This window comes from Ammospiza caudacuta, chromosome 2, assembly GCF_027887145.1.
Source record: "Ammospiza caudacuta isolate bAmmCau1 chromosome 2, bAmmCau1.pri, whole genome shotgun sequence".
NCBI classification, from domain to species: Eukaryota; Metazoa; Chordata; class Aves; order Passeriformes; family Passerellidae; genus Ammospiza; species Ammospiza caudacuta.
The window spans coordinates 88835129-88860395 of NC_080594.1; the positions used below are offsets into that span (position 1 = coordinate 88835129).

The 25267-nt window shown below is 41.5% G+C and overlaps 1 protein-coding gene across 3 annotated transcripts in view; it reads left to right on the forward strand.

Annotated features, from left to right (window-relative positions):
- GABRB3 (gamma-aminobutyric acid type A receptor subunit beta3) overlaps positions 1-25267 on the forward strand; it is a 194893-nt gene that overhangs the window by 73023 nt on the left and 96603 nt on the right. Inside the window, exons 2-4 of one of the 3 annotated variants that reach the window (XM_058800172.1) lie at positions 1194-1241; positions 8372-8463; positions 8623-8690. In XM_058800172.1, coding sequence (XP_058656155.1) covers positions 1194-1241; positions 8372-8463; positions 8623-8690 — 208 coding nt within the window. Of the gene's footprint in view, positions 1-1193; positions 1242-8119; positions 8200-8371; positions 8464-8622; positions 8691-25267 lie in introns of those variants that run through there. The other 2 variants (XM_058800173.1, XM_058800174.1) reach the window with 2 other exon arrangements.

The window sequence follows — 25267 nt, forward strand, 5'->3', positions numbered from 1 at the left end:
TACCTCAGGACACCTTAAATGGACCAGGTGTTGGCAGCCAATCTGAGGCCAGCTCAGCAGCACCCACTCTGTTTTACACAGCTGGCTATTTCAGGACATGAGAGAGGCCCCACATCTCCTTAGCCAATGCACAAGAGAGTAGAGCATGCACAAAAGACAGCTGTTTATATCCTTTAGCCAGTGCATATTTAATGGAAAAGGCATAACCACTCCAGGGACAGGGACCAAACCCAGCATCTAACTTTCCCATGCAAGTGGAGCTTAATGCATCCAAACTCAGGATCATTCACCCCATGCTTTCAGTTTCTTCTCCTTAACTTCTCTAAGTAGACAGGTAAAGTAATGCACAGAGACATAAATCAGACTGTAAGATACAAATCAATACTTATTATGGAGTGCCTCTTAGATTCATCACGCCTTCTCAGAAACTACTTAGCTAAAACTTATATTTTATTGCTGATTCCAGCAAAGCCAACACATTTCAGACAACATTTCTTGCTCTCCCTCAAATCACTAGCACTATTTCAGAAGAGTACTTTTTTCCCCACATGCTCAGGAACAGTTCAACAAAAAAGTCCAGGGAAAAACCCCTCATTTTATAGTTAAAGAATGCAAAATGTGTTTTGCAGTCATGTGGATTTCAATTGAAAAAAGCTCAAAATTATATACTCTAGCTTTGAATTTTCAATATGCTTTTTTTTATATGAACTTCAATGTTTAATCATACCTAAAAGTATTTGAAATATCAGCATTAAATTATTTACTCACATTAAGTACAGTGCATTAGATTTCAATGTATTTGTTAGTTTCATTTATTAAAAAAATAATGAATAACTGAATTGGATAATGTTCATCTGGATCAATTGGAAAGCATTGCTGAAAATTATTCCTGTAGCTCTATCAAAAACATATCTTTTCATTGTGTTTTTCACAAAAGCAGTTACTATTTTTTTCTTTTTCCATTTCTTGGCAACAGAGTCATGGATCTATAATTAAAAACCCACTTAGGCAATTTCCAAAGGATCGTTACAATCTTGTCATGTGAGGGGTTGAACAAGTCAATTTATAGGTTATTTTTTTCCCACTTCTAGATTCTACAATGATGGTCTGAAAACATTAGAGCAATAAACAAGGGGATTTTTGGCAATGGACACAAGGCATGTAACTAATATGCTCTTTTTCTCTCTTTTTAGGAATGCAGTTGAAGAAAACAAAAAATTATATGCAATTTATGACACAAGGTGAGTTACTAAAATTACTTTAAGCATGTGATTATTATCTGTAATAGAATGTAAATCCTTCAAAATGTTAAAAAATTATTATTAACTCTTTTTTCCAGAGCCGCAAAGTAATCTTTAAGGCAAAACAAAAAATATTTTAACCCATCGCACACAATTCTATATATACCTAATAATGATTTCCCCTAAAATATAATGACTTTCCCCTCTGTGTACACTGCATATGACAAAGAAATACCATTACACAACCAGCTTAATTTACATGTTATTTCCCAGATGGAATGTGGCCCCCCATCCTGATCTGTGTCCTGTGAGCTCAGCTGTGTCTGCTCCTGATGCCAGTGTTCGGGAGTGAGAGCGAAGGGCTGGCTGGCACAGCCTGGGGAGAGGAGGGTGCACGTAGAGAGACCAGCAGAGAGCTGTGCCCTGGCAGTGGGAGGCTGGGGATGCAGCCTCTGCATAAGCACACCTCCTCATCCTGAAGCCTTTCCTTTCCCATCATCCTTCATGGAATGGTTCCTGTTAAGGGCGCTCCTCAGAGGAAGGAAAAAAGGATTTGTGTCCTTCTGAAAGGATAAGAGCAAGACACGCATCAGATTTTCACTTTATTCTACCCATAGCTTTTTCTTTGTTACCCTGGATTTTCACTTCCTCAGTGGTGTCTAGAAAAATTCACTTCACTTCCTTCTCATTGCTTATCCTGTTTTATGTGGAAGTGTTTGCACTTCCCTCCCCTTGGACCTTTTTTTTTCCTTGTCTTTCCTCTTTTCCTCTGTTAAAATTCAAAGGGACATTTGGATGAAAATGCCAGGAACCAACATCTTGGTGTTTTAGCCAGTCCTAATACAGATGCATCAGTTAGGATCCTGGCTTGATCTTCCTTTAAATATACATAATATTAAATATAAGCAATTCAAACAACTCATGCTTGTCTTCTTCACTCTATATAATCTCCTGCAAAAGGCGGCAGGGATCTTAACTTGGAATTCTGGCTGCTGTTAGTAAAAAATTGCATAACCAATAATTAACACAAATAAGGTTCATAAAGGCATTGATAAATATGAAAAAATAAATATATGGACTACATCCTTCTGATATAGCTTTATAGAAAAAAGGTATAGATACTGCATACTGTTTTGTTAAGAATAATGTGCTGCTGACAAAGGGATTTAGATGAATCCGCTCGAGTTGAAACTTAACACAGAAGTCCCATATAAAATAGCACTTCCTCAACTGCAGTAACAGTAAAAAAAATTTAAAATGTCATAACTCAATTACTTATCTGTTTTTCTCAAAAGACTATGTTTTCATCCAGACAGAGACTTAAAAGAATAGTATTTCTAATGCACGATAGGCTCCTCTAATGTATTTGTGTTATTTCAGTGCATAATGATTAATCTTTATGATAAAAAAAATGTGAGCTATAAAGAGCCATGATTATTTCTTCCTCTGCCAAAGTGTCAATGGATTTTAATTTTGATGTGTCTGACTCACTATGTGCATAATCCAGAGGTTTTGCCGCATAAGGAATGGAATATTGCAGGAATACTCTTTTAAATTCATTCAGATAATTCAAATTTTTGTTCTATGTTCTTCAATATGAAGAAAAAATACCCATCTGAAATTTAAACAGCTGTTTAAGACAATTTGGGTCAAGCCTCTTATTAAAGGCAAATTTTCCCCATTACTCCTATGAATTAATAACTTATTCTTTATGTGGCCCACTGAAACATTCAGATCTCCACTACATCAGAACTGTTGACATAACACCATTAATATTTCTGTATAATTAAATGTAAACCAGCAAATTATACAACCAAAGCAAATGCATTCATGCAAGGCTGCTTTCAATCTGTCTGACAGAAATGGGGACAATGAGTATAAACTCACTGTCAGTTAAATAAACTGTTGAGTATTACCCAACAGCAAATATCACACACAATTTTGATACATAAATAAATAAGTGTAATATAATAATATAATAATACATAAGTAAATAAACATAATCTTGTTCTCCTCACAGAGTATGTCCAACAACCAGTGCTCTTTATCTGAATGGGCAAAACACAGTGTAAAACCTGCCAAAGTGCAAAATATTCCTTAAGCCCTAATGCTTCCCAGCATCTGCCTGTCACTCTACAGCTCTGCTTCTGCTGAGATATTGCAGGGCAGAAAGTAGGAAAATTGAGCTTTATGAAGGAAATACTAATTTTCTGATGTATAGTATTTTGACAAAAATGATCCTCAACTTTTGGTTTCATAAAGTGAAAAAGAAGTCAGGTTTAGGGGAAAAAAAAAAGAGTTGAAATTTTTCTTGTGTACTTTTTCCCAGCCAGTTTTATTAATTACACCTTCTCAGCAGGTTAAACCAGCAGGCTATTAAAATTGCTGCAAGGCAGTGTAGGTAAGCAGCAGCATGGGTCTCAGCCTAGTAAGATTAATGTCCTTTGTTCCTCAGAAGACAACATTTCAGCCATAAAAGCAATTCTTCCCACTTACTTTTAGTTCCAGTCTGTCTCTCTCTCTTTTGTATCTCTGAACCCTTTGTGATTGCAGTTTGCTTCAGGATAAGACTGGATCTTTGTCAAAATCAGTTAAATGACAGACAAGCGAGAAAGGAAAAAGAAGAAGAAAATGTTTGATAAGTGATTCTGACCTCAGTCTCTAAGTGGAGTTAAGTCCATTTTGTCAGGTAAACCCCTAGCACCACTTTCCAGTTCAGTGATGTATTGTATGGTGTGATCAAATACTTCTTCCCTGATTCCCAAGCCAGGCTTTCTCCTGCATCTGGTGACTGATAGTGGTGATACTGCAAATGCATCAGTTGTGAGCAGACCTCTCTCCTCTTCTTTACCCTTCCTGTCATTGCCTCCTCTGCTGTATCTCCATTAGTACTGACAATGATGAAGGAAACTGGAATTTGTTCCAAAATTTTGAGTCGCTTCTCATTCCAATTCCACTGCCTTCAACCATTTCTGTCCTTTGACAAGGGCTGAGTGTGCTCTGTTCCAGCTCTTTTTGAAATGGGATGATGGATGCATCTACATAGCATTTTACTGCAGACCAGGACTGTGCTTGCAAAGTGAATCACTTGATCATTCCCACTTACTGTGCTTTGTTTCACATCTCAGAGCAGTCTCAGAGTACATGAACACGACTCCTTTCAAACTCCTTTTGTAAGTAGAAAAATGCACCCCAGCAGCACATTGCTCTAACTGCTAATGAGCATTTAGTCTAGTGGTCCAGACTTCCTCACTTTTCCTAATGGGATTAAAAAAAAAAAAATCTAACTCAAAACAACAAATGTGTATGTCATGGATGTCAGATCCTCAGCAATGAGTTTTGCTCTAGAGACCAGCCCTGTACCTGCTAACCCAGACTTAGTTGATGAATCCATTATAATCCAACTTCCCCTAAGGACTACTTTCATGTGTAGGTTTGGCAGTTGTATTCTTCCACACTTGCTTGCATTGGAGCAAGAACAGTCCTTTTGCTCCTTCACACATAATGCTCACCTTTGCATTTAGACTTATCCATTGTTGAAGTGGCCTGTACAATATTGGCAATACTGAGGAAGTAAAGAACACACGCTGTGCTGCCTCATTGAACAAAATTTGATCAGGAGCGTAGATCTATAACTGTCCAGTGGCTCAGAGACTGGAACATTCACCAAAGTTGTAGAGATGAGTTTTAGTCCCTGAATTACAATGTTCAAAGTCTCATATTTTACAGGGATAGTTTTACTGGGACACTAAGACTGTACATTGAAAACAGAGCAAGGAAAGAGAACGAACAATGATGAAGGCACCTAAAGGCAGGAGAGAACTGAGTTCTGTTCCTTATACCACTGAACATTGATTTATTTTACCCAGTAATTAATTCATGAATTGCTGGATTATTTATGAAATAACAGTACTTCCCAGGCAACAGCCAAACCACTAGGCCACAGAGTAATGTTAACTCCTTCCCTCTCTCCTACTTAACTATTTGCTGAAAAGTGGAACATTTCAAAAAACAAAAGTTTACCCTGAGATCCTGGAGTCTGGAGATACATCCTTGGTATTTTCTTGGATGGACAATCTACAGGTTGTGACTGGATGCTTAGTTTTGCTTTAGTGAATAAAAGTGCCCAGACTCCTTCAAGGCATGCCTTGAAATAACCTGCTTGCGTATTGAAAGGAGATGTTTGGGAGCCTCATTCCAGAAGCAAAATCAGGATGTTGAATTCTGGGGCAGGCCAAGGAATCTATTTCTGTGCCCATTTTTTCCTTATTAGCCACATAAAATAGCTTCCCAGAAGCCTGGGCTTCCACTATTTTCTTTAATACTGTGCCTGGTGCAGGTCTTTGCTAGGTCTAACCTCCAGTTCATTGCCACACAAATTTATTTATGAGCCTTTCCTGCACACAAAACCCACAGTGCTACTTTAACTGCAAGTGCCATGTCACAGAGAAGTCAAGATTATTTTTACCTTTCATGAAATTCATTGATTGTTTATAGTTTTAAACATCTTTCGGTTACTGCTAAGCCTAATTGAACCCAGAGTCCCAAGGAACAAAAGCTCCATAACCCACTAAATACTTCCATGTTCCATCAGCTCCAGCCTAGATTATCTTCATGCTGTTCCCAAATAAATGGTTGCTCTGTAAGATCAAGAAGACAAATACTTAAATGAAGTGTGATAAAATATGAAAGACTCTACAGCACTGTTGATTCATTCCTACCTCAGATGTGTTTCCAAAGTATCAGGATAGCACATTAATCAGAAATAGTGCTCTCTAACTTTTTTTATTTCTGTTATAAAACTGACAATCTATTTAAGAAGAGTTATTAGTGTTTAAATGTGCTTTTAAACCATGTTAAACTCTTCATAGGAAATATTTTCTTTGGTGTTAATACTTTCTTTCAGAATTTAGGGGGACAGAATTGAATTAGTACCCTTTCCTACATTCACTCCCTCTGAAGTCTTTGAAAGAACTGGTCTTCGATACTGCCCATCTAAAGCATTAAAAAAACCATCAGGATCCTGGGCCTTAAAATTACCTACATAGTTACTTATTATTTGACTTTTCATTTTTGAGACCTTGAGTCATGTATGCTTCATGCCATAATTCTCAAGCTTTCATCATAAGCCTAATAAGGTTTTTAAATAAATGCTGAGATTTTCACTTACTTTATAATCATAGTAATTATGGCGTTATTAAAAATCCAAATATTAACATGAAATCACAAGATTTGGCAACACTCAGTTTCTCTTACATTTTCCTGCATTGCCTATAGAGCTTGATATTGTTTTTAAAACTGAGCCTGCTCCTTCTTTTATTTGGATCTCTATTATTAACTGTAACAGCAACAAGGTCAGGACAATGGATTGCACTTGTCTTTCTTTTCAGTAATTTGCTGAGGAGAGAGGAAAAGCCATCCATGTTTTCTCACCTGTGGCTAACAGAGCGGCATTACTCAATGTCCGTCCTTTCACAGCAGTTTCTATAATAAGGGAAGAGAATGTGTGGAAGGAAAAAGAGGTGCTAAGAGATAAAGTGCCAAAGAAAGACAAAGCTTTTCTCTTTTGGCCACTGAAATGTTGTGCTTTGTCATGGACCAGTGGCCGTTGATTGCAATGTAACCAGAATCAGAAGCTGGCCAAGGGCATGTCTGTACTTTCATGGAGCATGGTGAAGAGCTGGTGAGGTGGAGAGGAGCTGCCTCTGCAACCAAAGCCAATATCTCTAAGTCAACATTCTTCTGTTTCCATGCCAATAAGTCCTGCTGAAAGTACTAATTAGCATGGAAGAAGATTAAAAATAATAACAACTGTGCTGTCTTCCCTCAACCAATGTTTCATACAAAGCTGAGAGCATCCAGAAGCTCACAGGAGACAACTCTCACCCTACATCTCTGGCACCAGTGCCATTTCCCTTCATTCCTGTCCCGTATGACAAGCCTGGCTACACACGTTCTGAACCGAGCAGAGCTTCTGCCTGGCAGAGCGCGTCCATCTCGGCCAGTGCAGTGGCACCCTGGCAGGCACGGCTGAGGGAGCCTCAGGCCCGGCTCCTGTACATGCACACCCCATCCCTGGCCGGGCAGAGGCAGCTTCAGGCCCTTGCAAGTCACGGCAGGGCTCCCAGGCCAGCTCCCTCTCCCGCCCCGGCGGCTCACCCCGGGCATCGCTCCCAGGATGCGCCACAGGGCAGGTGGGCACAGTCCCCAAAACGGAGGGCAGGCCGAGGGCAGGGCGGACAGAGGCACGGCATCGGGCAGCCCCTGCTCACCGGCTCCAGGGGGGACCCTGCGGGCTGCCCCAGACCCGCGGTCCCGCTCCGACCCCGGGGACAAGGAGCCGGCTGCGGGGAGACCCCGCGGGGCTGCCGGTGACCACGGCCGTCTCCGGGCGGTATCGCGGGGCCGGTGCCGTGCCGGGGTCGGGCGTGCCCCGAGGCGGTGCCCGGGGAGCCGCCGCCCCTCGCTGCCCGTCCCGGCCCCGCCGGCCCCGCTCCCCCGCCGCCCCACCTCGGGCTCTCCGCCCGGAGGGACGGCGGCGCCCTCCCTCCCTCCGTCCCTCCCCTCCCCTCCCGGCTGGCGGGAAGGCGGCGGCGGGCGGAGGGGAGGCGGCGAGCCGGGCTCCGGCGGAGGGCAGCTTCCTCCGGGGCTCGGCGGCGTCCGGCCGCGGGGCGAGCGCAGCCGGGTGCGCGGGCGGCTCCCGCGGGCCGGGTGGTGCTGCTGGGGCAGGGGGTGGGGGATTTTTTTGGGGGGAGGGAGGGCGAGTGGGGGGAGAACGGGGACTGTCGCCTCCGCCTCTTCCTCAGCAGCAGCCGGGGCAGCCGGATCGCGGCGGCGGCTGCTGCTGCTGCTGCGCGAAGGGAGCGTGGAGCGGAGGGATGTGGGGCTTTGGGAGAGGCAGGATCTTCGGGATCTTCTCTGCTCCCGTCCTGGTGGCCGTGGTCTGCTGCGCCCAGAGGTAGGAGCCAGCGTGCCCCGGCGGCGGCGGAGCGGGATGCGTTTCTCCAGGGGAACAGGCTGATGCGCTCCCCCCGCCCTCCCCCTCCCGCCCCGCTCCCGCCGTCGCCCCTGGCCCCGCACCCCGGCTTCTGCCGCTCCCGCCCGACACCCCCGTCTCTTTCTCCCCGCAGTGTGAACGATCCCGGCAACATGTCCTTCGTGAAAGAAACTGTGGATAAATTGTTGAAGGGCTACGACATCCGCCTCCGGCCGGATTTCGGAGGTGAGTCGCCCTGCCCGGGCTGGCCGCCCGGCCATCTCCCCCTCCCCCGCCGCTGTCCCCGGTGCTGCCGCCGCTCCCGCACGGCGGCTCCGGCCACGCCGCCCGCCCGCGCTGCCGCGGCCCCTCCGGCCGCCGGCTAAAGCTCTGCTCTGCCTGCAGGTCCGCCCGTCTGCGTGGGGATGAACATCGACATCGCCAGCATCGACATGGTTTCCGAAGTCAACATGGTGAGTGGCGGGCGAGCCCGGCCGGCGCCGGGGCTGTCTCCCGGGTCACGGCCGCCCGTTTGCCGTCCCTCGTTTCTCACGAAGTCGCCGCTGTCTCGGCGGGCGGCTGCGGGGCTGCGCGGCGCTCCGAGCGCTGCCCTCTTCGCTTGAAAACTTTATTTCCCTGGAGACGCGCTTTCCTCCTTCCCTCCTTTTCCACTCTCACTGCCGGCGGCCGTCTCCGCGAGTGTGCCGGGCCGCCGGTTTGCCCCAAGCCGCCTTCTCCTCCTGCTGTACCCCCGGGCGGCCGGAGCTCGCTGCTCCGCCGGGCCCCCGGCACCTGCCGCGGCCTCACAGCCCGCGGGATGCGGAGCGGGATGCGGGGCAGGATGCGGGGCGGGATGTGGAGCGGGATGTGGAGCGGGACGCTGAGCGGGATGCGGGGCGGGATGCGGGGCGGGATGTGGAGCGGGATGTGGAGCGGGACGCTGAGCGGGATGCGGAGCGGGATGCGGGGCAGGATGCGGAGCGGGATGCGGAGCGGGATGCGGAGCGGGACGCTGAGCGGGATGCGGGGCGGGATGCGGGGCAGGATGCGGAGCGGGATGCGGAGCGGGACGCTGAGCGGGATGCGGGGCGGGATGCGGGGCAGGATGCGGAGCGGGATGCGGAGCGGGACGCTGAGCGGGATGCGGAGCGGGAAGCGGGGCGGGATGCGGGGTGGGCTGGCGGCGGCCGGCGGGCTTGCCAGGGCCGGTGGTGGAGGGCCGCGGCTATCGGCATCTCCCTACTTCTTGCGCGCTTCAGGGCAAAAAATCCGATCAGCCCAGCTTGTCTGTGGGTAAACTCTGACATGTGCGAGTGCTTTAAGGCTTGTTGAGCACCCGGAGCCGGCGCGGTTGTGAATGGACTTGGGAGGAATAGTATTCTAGTAGTGTCTCGGAAAGTGATGCTGTGTCGTGTTCACCGATGGACAGGGAGGTGTTTAGTGCTTTTCTGCGTTTTGATCCTCTCGTCTGTATACCTTGATGATTCAATGTTAGAAGCTACAATTTCTGCTTCTCATCCTAATCCTAAATCTGAGGTGGATTTTTCATGTTCCTCAGCAAGTTACTCCTTCCCTCTGTGTCTCAGGTTTTTTTCCTTGTATTCTTCCTTTTGCAAACCTCGTGTAGAAAGACTCAGCAATGCTGTCGTTACATTTATGACATTAAAAATAATATGTATACGTTTGGAAGCTGAGCTCTCCTGTAGTACATATGATGCTAACACTGCCCTATCTCTCCTTCAATGCACTGTTGCAGTGTTACATGCTGGTGTATCTTGGCTTGATACATGTTCTCTGAAGGTTCATTAATCCTGCCACTACTTTCACCCCCTCTACTTGAAATTCTGAGAGAGAAACTTTTGCTTTACTTCTCATCTTCTAAAAAGTGCTTTTGACAGAGATACAGTTACCCATTTGCAGTTGAAAGTGTCGCCAATGGCAGCCTTTCTACTCATTCAGGAGGGAAAAAAATGAGATGGTTCTTACAAGAGTTTATCTTAGGCTTCACGCAGATTCAGGCAACTGCAGAGACACCTCATGTATTTGAAAGGCTTTTCTGTACCTGTGGGATTTCTTCTCAAGTGAAAAAATTGGGAGCTGAATGAAAGCTTCTCTCTGAAGTGTAATTGAAAAATCTGACTTCACTATCCCCACTGCCACCTTCCCCACCTTTGGATATGTTCCAGTCTTAGGGAAGCATTACATGACTCATTAAATTAATATATAACACTGTGTACGTGAAGTGCCAGAGAGGCAATAAATATCAGAGAAAGGCATACTGAGATTGGAAAGAAAATGAGGGGATGTATGCTGCTTTTTGTGCTTTTTCTTTCCTTTTTCCTAGCTGCAGGAAAGCCTATTAGGTCTGAATAACAACTTGTCCAACCCACTGTAGCAAGGGTATAAGGAAAAGTAAGTAATTACACGGCTTCTTATGCTAGGCTGGGTAATCAGATCCTCAGTGATGCAGGAGCTCCTCAGGAAGATGGTCAGTTTGTCCCCAGACTGTGTGTCAGTGCACCAAGTGCTTCAGTTTCTGGCTGCCCCAGGAGTCAGTGCCCACTCTTGCCCATTAGTTACCAGAGCAGCTGCAGAGAAGTGGAAGCTTTTTCCTGTGCCCTGTCATGGAGCAATGCAAAATCTGAAAAACATCAATACAGATCTTGCAACAGAAAGAAATGATGTGTTTCTGAAGCAGGTTGCTAGAGTACTTTTACTATAAAAACTGTAGCAGTTTACTTCAGGAAAAATGAACAGGAAGGGCTTCTGATTGATGAACATCTTACTACAACCAGAATTTCAGCTAAGCTTGTCTCACCTGCCAGGAGAAGAAGTCATCTTTCACTAGGCTCAGCTGTGTTCACATACTGCCTGAGCTGGTTACTTCACTTGTTTTAAGTAACTTTTTACTGCTCTGCAAGAATTCTCATTCTTGTATATATCAATGTACAGCAAATATATATCAATGTATATCTCAATGAACAGCGAATAAGGGTGAAGGGACAGAGCTTTTCAAGATTACTCAAGTATTTATTCTAAGTAGTTATTTGGGTAGGGAAAAAAAAGGGCCTAGTTAGTTTGAAGACCTGAGGCATAGCTGTTGAACTTCATTCTGGTTGCCAAGTAAACTTTTAAACTTTGGCATATTCTTTCATTTAATTCCAAACAGATATTGTGAGTGTTGACCTTTAGCCTCATCAACTATTGAAATGTGTTACAAGAATTTCTCTGTGTGAACTGTGGTAGTGTGGACATTAATTCCTTTGATTTAAATCTAGACTCTGGTGTAACCTTTTATAAATTAGCTTGTTAAAATTCATCTCTGTATTAAAAATAAAATAACCAGAGATTTACCATTCTTCAATTTTATGGACATAAATAAAATGTTATTACAGCAAGTTTTATTATGCTACTTTCTAGGCAGCCTGTAATATTGCTTTCAGTGACATGATTACAGTTCTTTGTAACAGGAATTACAGCTTGTATCATGCTCTTTTCTATTCATAATCAAACTGTAGGTTTATATATCATATATTCCTCTATGAATATTTGCTGTTTATTAAGCTTTCCAGCATTTAAAATTTTTATTTGTATAGATATTTTTTAGAATAGACTTACTGATAGCCATGTACATCTTCCTTGTATTACATGAAATGATTAACATTTCTCTTTATTTTTGATGCTGAAATGCTAAGCTGGATCAGGAGGACAGATGCAAGTATCAGAATTGCAGACCATCAATTTGTTTTACTGAAAAGTTGTAAATAAGCAGTTTCTATTTGATTTCACAACATCTTGAAAATATTGAGTACCATTAGTAAAATTGTAAACCTGCATGTTATAAAAAAATCACATGATTAGGTATTTATAATTTAAGTTACATATATATGGTAGCAAGGGGGAATTAATGAAGTTGCATATAAGAAGTGCATTGCTCAGGGAAGGGCTGCAGTCTGCACATATGTCTGTATCCATGTCAATGTGCTTTACTCCCCTGCTTAACCTGTACATACTTTCCCACAATTATTTGCCTTTTTCACAAATGATATGTGTAACTGGCTACTTAAGCACCTACCTATTTTTGTGCCTACCGCCAATATCTGCATTTAGAACCACTATAAATTGTACAGAAATATAAATCTCCAAACAAAATACTGATCAATAATAAAAACAGATGTAATACTGAGAATATACTGTAAGTCATCTTACAAATAAAGAATATGGAAGATTACTGTTGCCAGGTTTCAATAACTTAGCCATAAATTTTGTCATTTTTCATTATTCAGGTTGATTTTATTTTGGTTTTGCTGTGTTTTTAGGTGTTTTGCTCACATTACATGAATTGAAAAAGAAATAGTTCTTGTGCTTTTGCTAGTATGTCACCCTATTTCCATTCAGACAAGTGACCACAATTTGCAATTTTTTTAATAGTCTGATCCTTCTTGAATGTCTGGTCTGTGAATTAAATGCGTTAGTTTCAGCCATTCAATTTTCAAGCATCTAAATGCTTCTGTATCTTAGGAAGTTAAATAATCAATGCTTTGAATCTCCAAATAACCCCCTCTCTAAAGTCATTATTATAGCTGGAAGAGTAAAGTACTGTACTTTCATTTTACTATAATTTTAGAATGTATTTCATAGTTTATGGGAAATAATGCTATAAAGTGGATGGCGAAAACAAGGAGATTAGTGCAAAAATGAACCTTTCTTCTTAGAGATAATGTTTTGCAGAGAATAGGAAATGGGCTACTGCTCTCAGAAGTGCTGTCTGCATTGTCTTTGTTTATAGAGAGGGCTTCAGAGTTGTCCATCTAGGGTTTTTCAAAGGCTCTAATTTTTATAAAATTAAACCAGCAAAACCCAGGAGGCATCATTTGCTATAAAGTCATCCTGCTGTTTTGAGAATACTGTAGTCAGAAAATTAGTTTGACATAAAGTCAGACCTTAAAACAGATGAGTTGTTGTTTCTGAAAAAGATGTCATCTATTCTATGCTGTCACTCTAAAAAAGATGTAATCTCCTCTCTGCTAACACTGTAATTTTTATTTTTATGCCTGTGCCTTTATAAAACTGCAAGTATGCATATGGACATCATTGGGTGCCTGCTGATTTTTAAAGCAATTTTGACATCTTTCTGACAAGCTGTTTTAGTTGCTGCCCTAAGGTTGACTGAACTTACTATTCATTGGGACTAAGTAGTGTCTATTTTCCTTGACAGGGATACACAGATAATTTTTTTTAGGTGAATTAATTCATACTTCACCTGAAGTTCTGAGGGTGAAGAACATCATGCTTCTGTTAATGAAATCTGTCACATCTTTTATATGATAAAAAATTTGGTGGATTCCATTTATGTAAATTGAGATTTATAGCATTAGATGTCTAAGTGAGAGCTGGATTGCTAAACTCTACAACTGCAGTTAATGGAGGTCTAGAACAGAATGTGGATGCTTGGGCAAAGGTGTCTACTGTCATTTTGGCTTCACAGTCTCATACTTGTCCTGTTTCCAGTTCAGGTTGGTGCAGATCTCCTGCAAATCCTCTGCCATGTCTCTGTGCCCAGGTTTTAGACACAACAGCAGCTCCTGAAATTTAAACAACTGAGTCTTGTTCTTGTCAATACAGGTGATGCAATTGAAAGAGCCTAAAATAAAAAAGGCAATGTAATAGTGCTTCTTAGATATTTTAGGTGCCTCAAGATGTTTTGTTCGGACTCCAGCTGCCTCTCTAGAACTTAAGTGAACCTGCATGGATCCTTTGCAGTACCTGCCAGCTCTTTGCAGGGGTCCTGCATAATCCAGGCATCCAAAATGGCACCAGGCACCTTTGCTTAGGTAACTGAATTGTTCCTTAGATGTACAGCCAAAGCCTATCCTCCAGGCTCCCTCTGGAATCAGAAGAAAGAGACAGTCACTATTTTGGAACAGATATCTGGAATAGATGTCTGTGTGGTTGTTATTCTTAAAATGGAAGGATTAATATTTCTGGGAGGTGTCCTTGTTTCCCGAATGGCTATGGAGAGAGCCAAGGCAACTTGGTTAGTTTTTGAGTACACACAGTGAAATGTAACCTGTGTTTCCAACTGGAAATGTAGCTTATATTTCCTGCCATAAACAGATATTTCCTAAATATTTTGCAGGCAGAATCTTGATATTACCTCCTGCAGGAAATCATAACCAAGTTTTCACAAACTTCACTTTGAACATTCAGATGGAGAAATTAAAGGAGTTGTTCTGATACAATGGTTGCATAATCATATTGCAAACACCAGTTTTCTGGCCAGAAAAGGATCCATGTGTGCAGTGCCTATTACTAGTTCACAAATCACAGGAGTATAAAATAGAATATGTAACTTTATACTCTAATTTTGCTTTTTTATATTTTATAATTTAACTTTTTTAAAATTTAATAATTTTTAGGGAGAATAGTAGATCATACTAAGGTAGAAAGACCACATAGATAATTTTGCATGTATGTGTGTATATATTTGATACATACATACATGTATTTGATAGATAATATAGGGGTGAAAAGGAAGCAGAAAGAAGTAGTGCCCAAGCAGGGAAGGATCTCCTGAGGCCATCATAGCCCTGCAGAGTGCTGTCACTGTGCTGGTGATGAGCCAGCATCCATCCACTACAAGAGGGTCACAGCAGCAGGCACTGATCCTGGAGGACAGTCTACCTTACAGGTCACCTGCTCTCTAGTTACCAGCTGGCCACAAGATCACCCATCCTCTGCCTTGTCTCCATCTGTTTTTCTTCCTCTGTACAGTACCCATGAACTCCCCCAGCCCACCTCACTTTCTCTCTCTCTCCATCTCTGTCATGTTTCATAGTTCTTATTGACAGAGAGAGAGAGAAAGAAGTGCTTGTAGCAGACGGTGTGATAGGGAAATGACTCCTGTTTGTCCAGGGGAATTGATGACAGTCTTCTGCTTATCTGCAGTGGAAAGCAGCTACCCTGAAGGGGAAGGAATACCTGCTCATGCAGAGACAGGGAGGTGGTAAATGTTGCTGGGAGATGGCAGTAGACTATTTAAAAACCAGCTCCAGCTGCCAGCATCGAATCATCCAGACTGGGATGATGAAATAGATATGATCTGTGATGACATCAATCTGGAATAATTGCAAGCATTCCATGGACAGAAAGGGATTCAAAATTATGCTTACAAACTAGAGGAATAGCCCAAATAAAGGGGGAGCAAGCATGAAGTGCTGTGTTATATAAGGAATGATTAATCCATTATTTAAAATGATAAAGATTTGGCTAAGCAGTAGAACACTAAAAAAAGGTCTTATTGGACCAGAATCTAAAGCAAGTGAAAAAGTCACAGGTGCAGTATAATTGAAAAAAGACACATCTTACCTTGGGGTACATAAATAGAAGTGTCATTCACAAGACACAGAGTTTGCTTTGTCATTAGTTAAGCCTGAGCAAGAATGTTGTGTCCAGTGTTTCCTCATTGACTTTCAGGGAGATGGAAAGAAGCAGGAGGTGTAAGGAACAGAAAAAAAGTGTTTCTAATTAAAATAATTATAAAAGAGGGCATATGCAGTGATGTTGAAGTAAATGGTTTGTTTAATACTGAAAGATAGGATGGGGAGAAGAAATAAAAGTTCTCAGTAAGTAGGATGATGGCAGTGAGAGAATGATGATCAGTTGCTCTTTGGAACCAACTGAATTTAGATCTGAAGAAATTATGGAATTGATTTCCAATTGGTTTTCATCTAACTACATTTTTTGTAGCATCTCCTTTTTTCAGGTTTTCAAGAAGGGATTAGATAAATACCTCTTCCAGTGGTGTTGCTCCTGCCTTTGGGGAGGCTGGGCTAGCTGATGCTTTGAGCTGTTTTCCAGCACTCTGTTTCTGAGAATCTCTGCTCTGATTTCATTATTATTTCTGTCAGTCCTCACAAGTGTGTCTTGGTGTGGTTTCAGCTGCTCCTGCTGGTATCATGCTGATGCCTCAGAAGATGAGAAGTTTCCCATAAGACATTTGTAAATAAAGATGTCTCAGAAGATGGGAAGTTTCCCATAGGACATTTGTAAATAAATGCCAGTGCCATAAGTATATTCCTTGCCAGCTGAGATGTCATTAGGCACCAACATAAATCTTTATTGTGTTCTTAGTACTTTTGCATCCATTGCGCCAGGTGTCACATGTATGTTCTTTCAAACACGTAGTAGTCATTGAAAAAAGTTATGAAGCTACAAGGTCAGGACTTCTGTGCATGTATACATTATATATTTTTACCTCTGCTGAAAAAATTTTATCATGCCCAGGTAATGAAGAAGTGCACTAATTTAAGTCAACAGGAATGGAAAATTGACAGAAGCTTTATGAATTTTTACCTACTCTATACCTAGAAATTTTTTTTCACTCCCTTGAAGACAGAAAGAAAAAGAGATAAAGGAAAGAGGGATATTTATATGAAGATCTTTAAAAGTGCACTGAATTTTTATTTAGATAGTTTAATGTCTTTAGTGATACAGAAAACTTGGCAATTTGATAAAGGCATGGCAGACAATGTCATGCTTGGCAGAAGACAAGAGACAAACATGGAAACTTCCATGACACAAGTGCCACAATGGTCCTCATGCCAAATGTCCTGACTCTGCTGCTTGCTGGTGGTGCACACTTGGGGAGGAGACCAATAAACACATTACTACTTCTCTAGGTTACTTTTACCATGGCTAGTGATTTGTAACTTGAAGAGAGTACCTTTTGTTTAGGTGTCACCAGAGCCCTGGGATGATTTAGTAAAAAAATCACTTTTTCTCACAGTTTTCCTTTTAATAAAGATACCATTATATAAAGAATTTAAACTTGGGTAGTATCAAGTGCAATCCATCAATACTGAAGGATAATAAAAAACTTTCTGTGGAAGAGGTTGAATAATATTAAGCTACCATTAGGGGTTTTAGCTTATCCAGGACAAAATTTCTTTTTTTCTCTCCTGTGACATGGAGTCATAAAAAATAGCTGGAAGAAGAATAATTTCAAAGCAATGGTTTATTTAATATTTGTAATTGAATGTCACAGTTCCTCATAACTACAGATATTGCAAGAAAAAAAATCCCCAAGTCTGAGCATGTCTAATTCATTATTCACTATTACAGATTTGAACTGATAACTTTGGCAAAATAATTTGTTTTCTCAGCAGTTAGGAGCTGGTTACAGGTCGCTGTGATAATGTAATCTGCAATATGAATGTAATATTGCACGCAGCAGAGAGGGAAGATAAAACAGCTGTGCTGGGAGGTCTGCAGTTACACTGGATAATTGGCAGTTCAATAGCAGTTAATGACTTTTTTCTTAATACTAATATGAATGTTGAATTTTCATTAGTTCATGGGTATGTCTCCATGGCACAATACAGCACTCTGCAGAGATGCCAGAGGTACCTCTGGTGCAGCTAGTAGAATTTCTGGATGCTGTGAAGTTATGTCAACATGGAGTTCTGTACAGAATGGTTGTACCAGTGGGAGTTGGTCTCAGAATAAGACTTGTCTCACAAGCTTTAAATAGGTTATCTGCTGTATGACCAGCATCCAGCCAGAGCTGATCATCAGAGTGCCCTTTAACAGAGAGGAGCACTTCCATAAGGGAATATGTTTTGTTCTAAAACAGGTACTTAAGACAAGGACAACTGGTCCCTCTGGAGTACCTATCTGGAGGTACTAATAGGGAAATGGGATGGAAAAGACTATGAGAGGAGTTGACTGACTTAGGATAGATGCTTTTTTCCAGTACATGTTGGAATGAATTCCGCCTGTTGCTCCATCTTAACCTGCCTTTTTGAAGATAATTAGAAGACAGCCCTGAACTGGCACACAGCTGAGCTTTAGTTGACTAAGTAGTATTAGCCAGCAGGTCAATGCCCTGCATGTGAATTCTGTGCACAGTGTGAACTGCAGAGGGTTTTTCATATAGATTTTGTGTGAATTCTGTATCAAAATACATGTAGGACAGAGAAGATAGGCTTTGAAAGTAGCCTCAAATGCATGTGATTAAAAATAGGTCATCCCTTGTTCTTCAAATTGAGATGCAAGATAGCCCCACTGTCTTACTCTGCTGGTCTGTTAACCCTAAAGTTACTTGAAAGGAAGAGCTTCATTCTCCTAACTATGTCTTGTTCACATAAGGGATATTGTAAGGTTTCCCGTTCTGGTTGTTCCTTACCCATCATGGCTTTAGCACGTGAGCTCATTGCTCAGCTCCAATGTCAAAGGTTGAGCTGTAATCCAGTGCAGGTGCACCTGAGCTCTGCTGGGCAGGGTCCTTCATGCTTTTGGACTGGGCTGAAGCACAATCAAAAATCTGAGGGCTTTGCCTTCCAGGAGCTGCACTTGGCTGTGCAGGGAATCAGAGCCAGCCCCTGTCACATTTTTCAGTGGAGAAATAATTCAGGAGGAGTAAGAAATGGAATCTTCCAGATTTAGAAGCCTAAAATATAAATTAATTTTCTTTCTTTATCAAATGTTATTTTGTAAACAGATGACCGTTTTTCTTGGTGTTTTCTGATGACCATTTTCCTTGGCCAGGTGCTGATTTCTTATGCTACTGTGCTTTTTAGAATGCACTGAAAGTTTGAAGTTGAAAATACTAGATGATACAACATTGCATTTTAATTCTCAATATTAGTTGATAATGTGGCAAGTCTTGTTGTTAAAGATAAAAATAATTTATTTAAGCCTTTTTTTAATAATATAACACACTGACATGTCTTTTTTTCTCTGCATCAGAAGTGATTTGCTTTAGCTTCTGACCTCCTAGGCTATTTAGATAGGAATCCTCTGTTAGTCATTTGGACTTTCTAAGCATTTTCCAGTCATGTACAATAGGTTTCTATTTGGATAACAAAAATATCTCCCAAACCAACTGGAACTTTACATAGGAAGAGGTCTTCAGGATTTGCAGAACAGTATATATGACCCTTAGTTTTGGTTTTGAGCCGCAGAGTATGGCACTGCTAAATTTCAGAGTTGTGGTGCTCCTGATATCTGTAGAATGTCAGTACTTAGGTGCTTGAGCACAGCACCTGTGATCTGTCATGCACTTGTTTGTCAGTCACTAGCATGGATTTGTCTCAGCAGTTTCCCAGGTTTGATACTCTCTGAGGTCAGCACATGCCAGCTCCACTGCTCATTGGCAACTTGGATGCAGCTAGTTGTGCTGTGAAATAAGTTAATCTAGGTAGAAACAAATTGTGCTGTGCAACAACACTTGTCCTCCAGACAAGAAAACTCCTTGGCTCACTTCATTTGTTAGGTTAGATCTATCCAGAAAGTGCAATTCATTGCATCCCTGTGAGGTTAAATAGCCATCATTTCTAGTGGGAGAGCTGGACTCTCCAGAGGGCCATGCAGCTGATCTGATTGGAAAATCTGTATTAGAAGACAGCTCATTGTACAGCTCTTGTAGATAATTCATTGTGCCTTTTTTCCTTCCATTCTCTGTACAGTGAATGTGGCTTAAGCCAAATACTCATCTGTTACCCTTCTGGCAGTCAGTGACGTGAATGCCACCTGCATTGGTGTCAGAGCTGTCAGCTCTTTTTTTTTCCTCTTTGACAAAATAGGTGGACAGATATTCCCTGCATGTTGGGAAACTGCTGTTGCAGGCTTGTTTATGAGGGGTGAACTGTGTCTCTTGGTCTTGCTTGGCTTCATGCCCCTTGACAGCAGCTCCATGCAGTTCAAATGCTGCATGGTGCCCTGCCTGACTGAGCAGAAGTTGTGGCAGGTGAGAGACAGCTACTGAAGAAGAGAAGAAGGAGCTTGAGGTGGAACACAGGACAGCTACACTGAGCAGTTTACCTGCACTTAAGGTCAGAGGAGATGTTGTTCACTTCAGTTTAGGTAGATAAGGGTCTGTAGGTGAAGGACTTCCAGCATACTTACTTTGTGAAAACAAACTAAAGAAATACCAGAGTCCCATAAGCAGCCTTTGTTACGTACCTGGAATGTAGGTGCAAATTAATTGCACAGATGGGATGGACTGGATTTCACTTTAACCTTGTGTGACAGAGAGAGCAAGTTGTCCTTGGGCAGTAAGGGCTTATGCAATGTGTAGAGAAGTAGTTAGCAGTAGCTGTGTGTGTTTGTGTGATGAACGAGAGGTGATTAAGAGAAATCAATTTTAAGGAGGAAATATCTCATTTCCTTTTAATCAAAAATAGTGTCTCCTTTGGCATTTCATCCTTTTTTTCCCCCAGAAAAATGGTTGAGCTAGCTGGGGGAATAACTTAGCTATTTTTAAAATGCTGATTATCTGCCTGCAATTCTTTTTATAAACCATGCCCCTTAAATGGACAGGAAAAAAACAAGAGGAATAAAAAGATGGGCAGTGAATTAGCAAATGCATTTAAGGTAGTTGATCAGCTTATCTTTCCAGTAGACCCACTTTAGTCACATGCTCATATATTATTAACCTGACTGCATCAAGGCTAATACTGTATGTCTTTCCCAGCATACCCATTTATGTGGCATTGGGTGCCTTTTGAATTGGATGCTGGTGCTGTAATTTGGAAAGGGAAGCCGGAAGTTTGCATAATGTAATCTTGTTATCCATTAGTATAATATTCTTTATTGGTTTTATAAATATTTGTGTAATATCATCATGAGTGATCTGGAAGATGGGATACCTCCCACGCTAGTATTCTATGATTTCATGATCTTTACATTAAAAAGAAAAGCTTTAACCTCCAAAGAAGATCCCTTTTGCATGGCCTTCCTCAAGGAATCATCTAGCCCTAACGCTTGTGGTGTTATGCTTTTCTTTCATTAGTCACATCTATAAGGATCTCATTTACAATCTTGCATTATATTCCTGTAAGTTACGTAGACACACACATGTATAGACACATCATTTAGTAACCTGCTGGCACAAAGGTTTCTATATGAGCAAGGTGGTCTAAATGAAAAAAGAATTACTCTACTGAGATGTAAGTATATCCATTAATTTGACTGCTGGTGCTCAGTGAGCAGCTGTCTTTAAGACAGAAGTCACAGTCATTTACTGCTACTTTTCCCTGCAAGTCCCTGAATGATTTTTGTTAATAGCTTGAGCAAGTGACCAAATCTCATGAGACTCCTGTATGAATCTTCTGCAATTTTTCTTTCTCATCCCTCTTGACTCTTGATTATTCACATCTTTTGTGCTGGAAAGCAGGAGGCTGGGTTTTTCTCATCATTGTTTTAGTAGTCCTTTTCCTGGGATATGTAGTCTCAAAAAAAACCCCAAAAAAACAAACCCCAAAAAACAAACAAAAAAACCTGTTGTAGGAAAAACCAAATCCATCCCTCTCTTTAAAAACACTGCTGAATGAAACTAAATGCAAACATAGCTTGTTACTCTCTGACACACAATTAGCTAGCTCTTCTGGGCTTGATGCTGCAAAATATGGTAATAAATGAGTTCTAAAATTCTTTGCACCTCTGTATACCATTTGTTTTTAACATTTGCATGACTTTGAATGTCATCTCTTCCCTAATGTGTGTGGCATTGTTGAATCCTATGTCTCTTTATATATTCATGTTATTGTGGTGCCCTTCATGATCATAAAACAAGAGCAAACCTGAAATAAAATGTTATGATGAATCTATACTTAATGGCAGATCACTTCAGAGGGATTCGATTAAAACATGGCAATAATACAGTAACAGTGCTGAAGATTCCGAAGATGGATTTAGTTAATTGCTTCTAGAGGACACAAAATTAAGCACTACCTTTCAAAAATGAGTGATAAATCTTCAGGTACATGGAAATAATGGGTATGAAAAGTTGACTAGATGTAATGTTGATGAAGGCAATCAAAGGATGAAAGTGTCAGGGTTACTTTTCAATCTGTCATTGAGCTGTGGTCACCTATCACTGCAACTAGATTTTGTCCTAGCTCTTACTGTGGCCACTAGTACATTTCCATCTTCTTCTCCCTGTTGTTCCCTTCATGTCTGTTATTCTGTGGTCATCTTTTGTTGTCAGAAGGGTGATATTTTTTCATCAGTTTGTGCAGCATAACCAACCCCCTGCCAGTTAGGCTGTTTCATATTCTTCAAGATGCCCTTGCCTACAGCCAGCGCCCCGGCCTCAGTGCTGAATGCTCAGCCTCAAGTCCTTTGCCATGTTGCCTTTTCTGCTGGTGTGGCAGAGCTGTCAGTAATTTTATTTATTTATTTATTTATTTATTTATTTATTTATGTTTTATGGTATGCTAATTTCTTTGAAAACAGAAAGTGCTTATTTTTAATGATACCATTACACAATGTCTTACTTGTTTATTTATTTTGACTTTTGAATTGAATAGCAGATATTTGTGCTGTATAATGAAATATAAGAAGGGTTGTATTTATTAAAAAGGTTGCTGTACCAGACCTTTGAAAAAAAAAAATCCTCCAGTATACTCCTACCCGTGCTTTTGCTGCAATGAGCCATACCATAACTGTGACTGTTTCTAATGGCATTAGAGAATGCAAGGAAGGAAGGTGGGAGGGAATTTTTTGATGTGTAGGTTACTCTATGATCACAGTGGAGTGAAAGTTCAATTTTATTTGGTTATCATCACTCAGCAGGGACAGGGTATCTTGATTGTTTTTCACAAAACCCATCGGTAAACAGGCAGGCACTCAGAAGCTGTAGTCTCCATGTCATCAAAATCATGTATTCAATAATCCTCCAAGACAGTTATTTCATTGATTGACTGAAAAAACTCCAGAGGAGACTAGTTTAGCATATTATATAATATCAGACTTCTGAGGAACATATTGTCTTTTCCTTTCCAGGGCAAATATTGTGTCAAATTTGGCTGTTACATGCAGTGGTGCAATTCCAGTGGTCAAAGAGAAGAGGTTTTGGCCCAACTTGTGTTGTCTGTCATACAGAATGGCAGAGGCAAATCCATCCAGCGCTACTGCCGATATCCCAACCATCAGTTATCCCATTGTGTCATCGTAGGATGGCACCAAAGCTACAGATCTTCACACCAAGAGCGGAATTTTTAAGTAGTTAGGTATCATCACCTGAATTTTTAGGTGCTTTGAAGGGCAAGGAATGGCCGTGTTTCCAATTCTTTGTATAATCCCTGAAAAACTAGGACCCCAACATTGTGAGTATTTGAGTGTGTGCTAAAAGCAGCAGCAGAATTGTATGTAATTACAAAACTGAATTCAAAAAACACTTCAAATCTTCATTTCTTTGAATTTTTTTTCAGACATTACCTGTCGCTTGATATGTACAAATTTTATGATTCATCCTGCCCACTCTTTCTTTTTTACATTTTTTAAACAAAAGTAGCACAATATGTAATAGAACTGGGGCTGTGTTCAGTTCAACATCTTCTTACAGATGTGATCAGTATCACTCCTCAGGTTTGCAAGAATATTGGCTGGAACTCTCAAATGATGATGTGTTTCTAAAACCTGCCCTTTTGCATTAATTACTCTCCAGCTTATCTTGTTGTTAATAGAGGGTTCTCTGTTCTCTTTAGTGGCCAATAACAATAATGCCAGTCAGGATTCCTGCTGATATCTTTCTAGTGTCTTTATGTAAGCTTTATGTATGAAAAGGAGATTTTTATTCTAGAGGTCTAGGAAATAGCCAGATCCTTTTCTGGGCTCTAGGTGTTGGATGTTGTTTCAGCACAAGAGACTAAATAAGAAACTGAGGATTCTCTTTGGGCGTGCTGTTGAAAATGCCTCCCTGGAGCTAATACTCTCTTTCTGTCTGGGTGAGATACAGAAAGGAGCTTGTCAGGCTGAGCAGAAAATAGAATTTGTGTGCAACGGGCTCTGTTTGACACTTAGAGGACTTGTCTTTCTTGTAGTCCTTACTGTGCTGCAGTTCATGCTGGGGGCTGGCTCAGCCTGGCTAGCTTGGGAAACGGGGAAAAAGAAGGTGTTTTGAGACAACTTCTCCCATTTTTCCCTTGAGCTGTTCTATTCTATCTGATGGAGATCAAAATATTTTCTTAATTCTTTTCAAGGTAAACTCCCAGTGAAAAATACGAAATCTAAATCAAAAATTTGTTATATCAACCAATAGGTCCAACACCATTTTTTCCCTTTGTTTTCCCTTTACAGGAATAAACAAACCAGAGTATTAAACATGATAAAAGGGGAGGCAACATGTTTTTTTTAATTATTCAGTAATTTTCAGAGCCTTGGTGTCATTTAGAGTTAGTATATATCCTAAAGAAATTTTAAAAGACTGTACAGTTCAACAGTTACTGCTGGACCATGAAGAAATATCCCCAAGAACTGAATTTCCCTGAGCTTTATTTTATTTTAGTGTGTGTCTGTGTTTCTTCTGCTGCCCCACCACGACTCCTGACTTCCAGAAAAAAATGTAGTGGGGGGGCCATGTACAGACATTGCTGCCATTAGGTTACTTCACAAGAGGTGCTGGAAAACATTCCTGAGTTCTCTAACTCCAACCAGCCCTACCAGTAAATTCTTGGAGCACTCACATGTGGTTTTGGCCCCTGCTACCTCTTTCCAGGCTTTCCAGGCTCTGCCAGGAGTCTGCAAGTGCCAGAGTTGCTTCTGACATCCAGCTAACATATGGACACCCCATTTTGGAGGGTGAGATTGTCTAATAGCAAGGAATTGAGATGCTCGTGCCAGAGTATATGTTTAATATTCTAGTCATGTTTAATCCACTAGTAGAGAGATAGCTATAGAGTCTCTTTGAGAAATTTATCTACTGATCTGCAGGCCTAATAAATTCAGCTTTTTTTGTGGTACCAGAAGTACTGCCTGTACTGCATTTAACCTTATTAAGCATCCTCACTAAGCCATACATGTTGAACTTTTAAATGGAGGTGAATTCTCAGCAGGAATTCAGAGTTGGTAAAAATTCCCCGCAGTTTTCTGTGACAAAAGGCTCCAGTGATGTTTGCAGCTTAGCTTTTCCCAAATAATTTTTTTCTGGACAAAAAATTATGTGTGCAGGGCTCCTGACTCAAGCTTCAGAGCTACAGCTGATGCTGCAGTGGCAAGGTGTCTCTGTTGGGTGCCATGGCCAGTTGTGCGATGCCATCACCTTGTT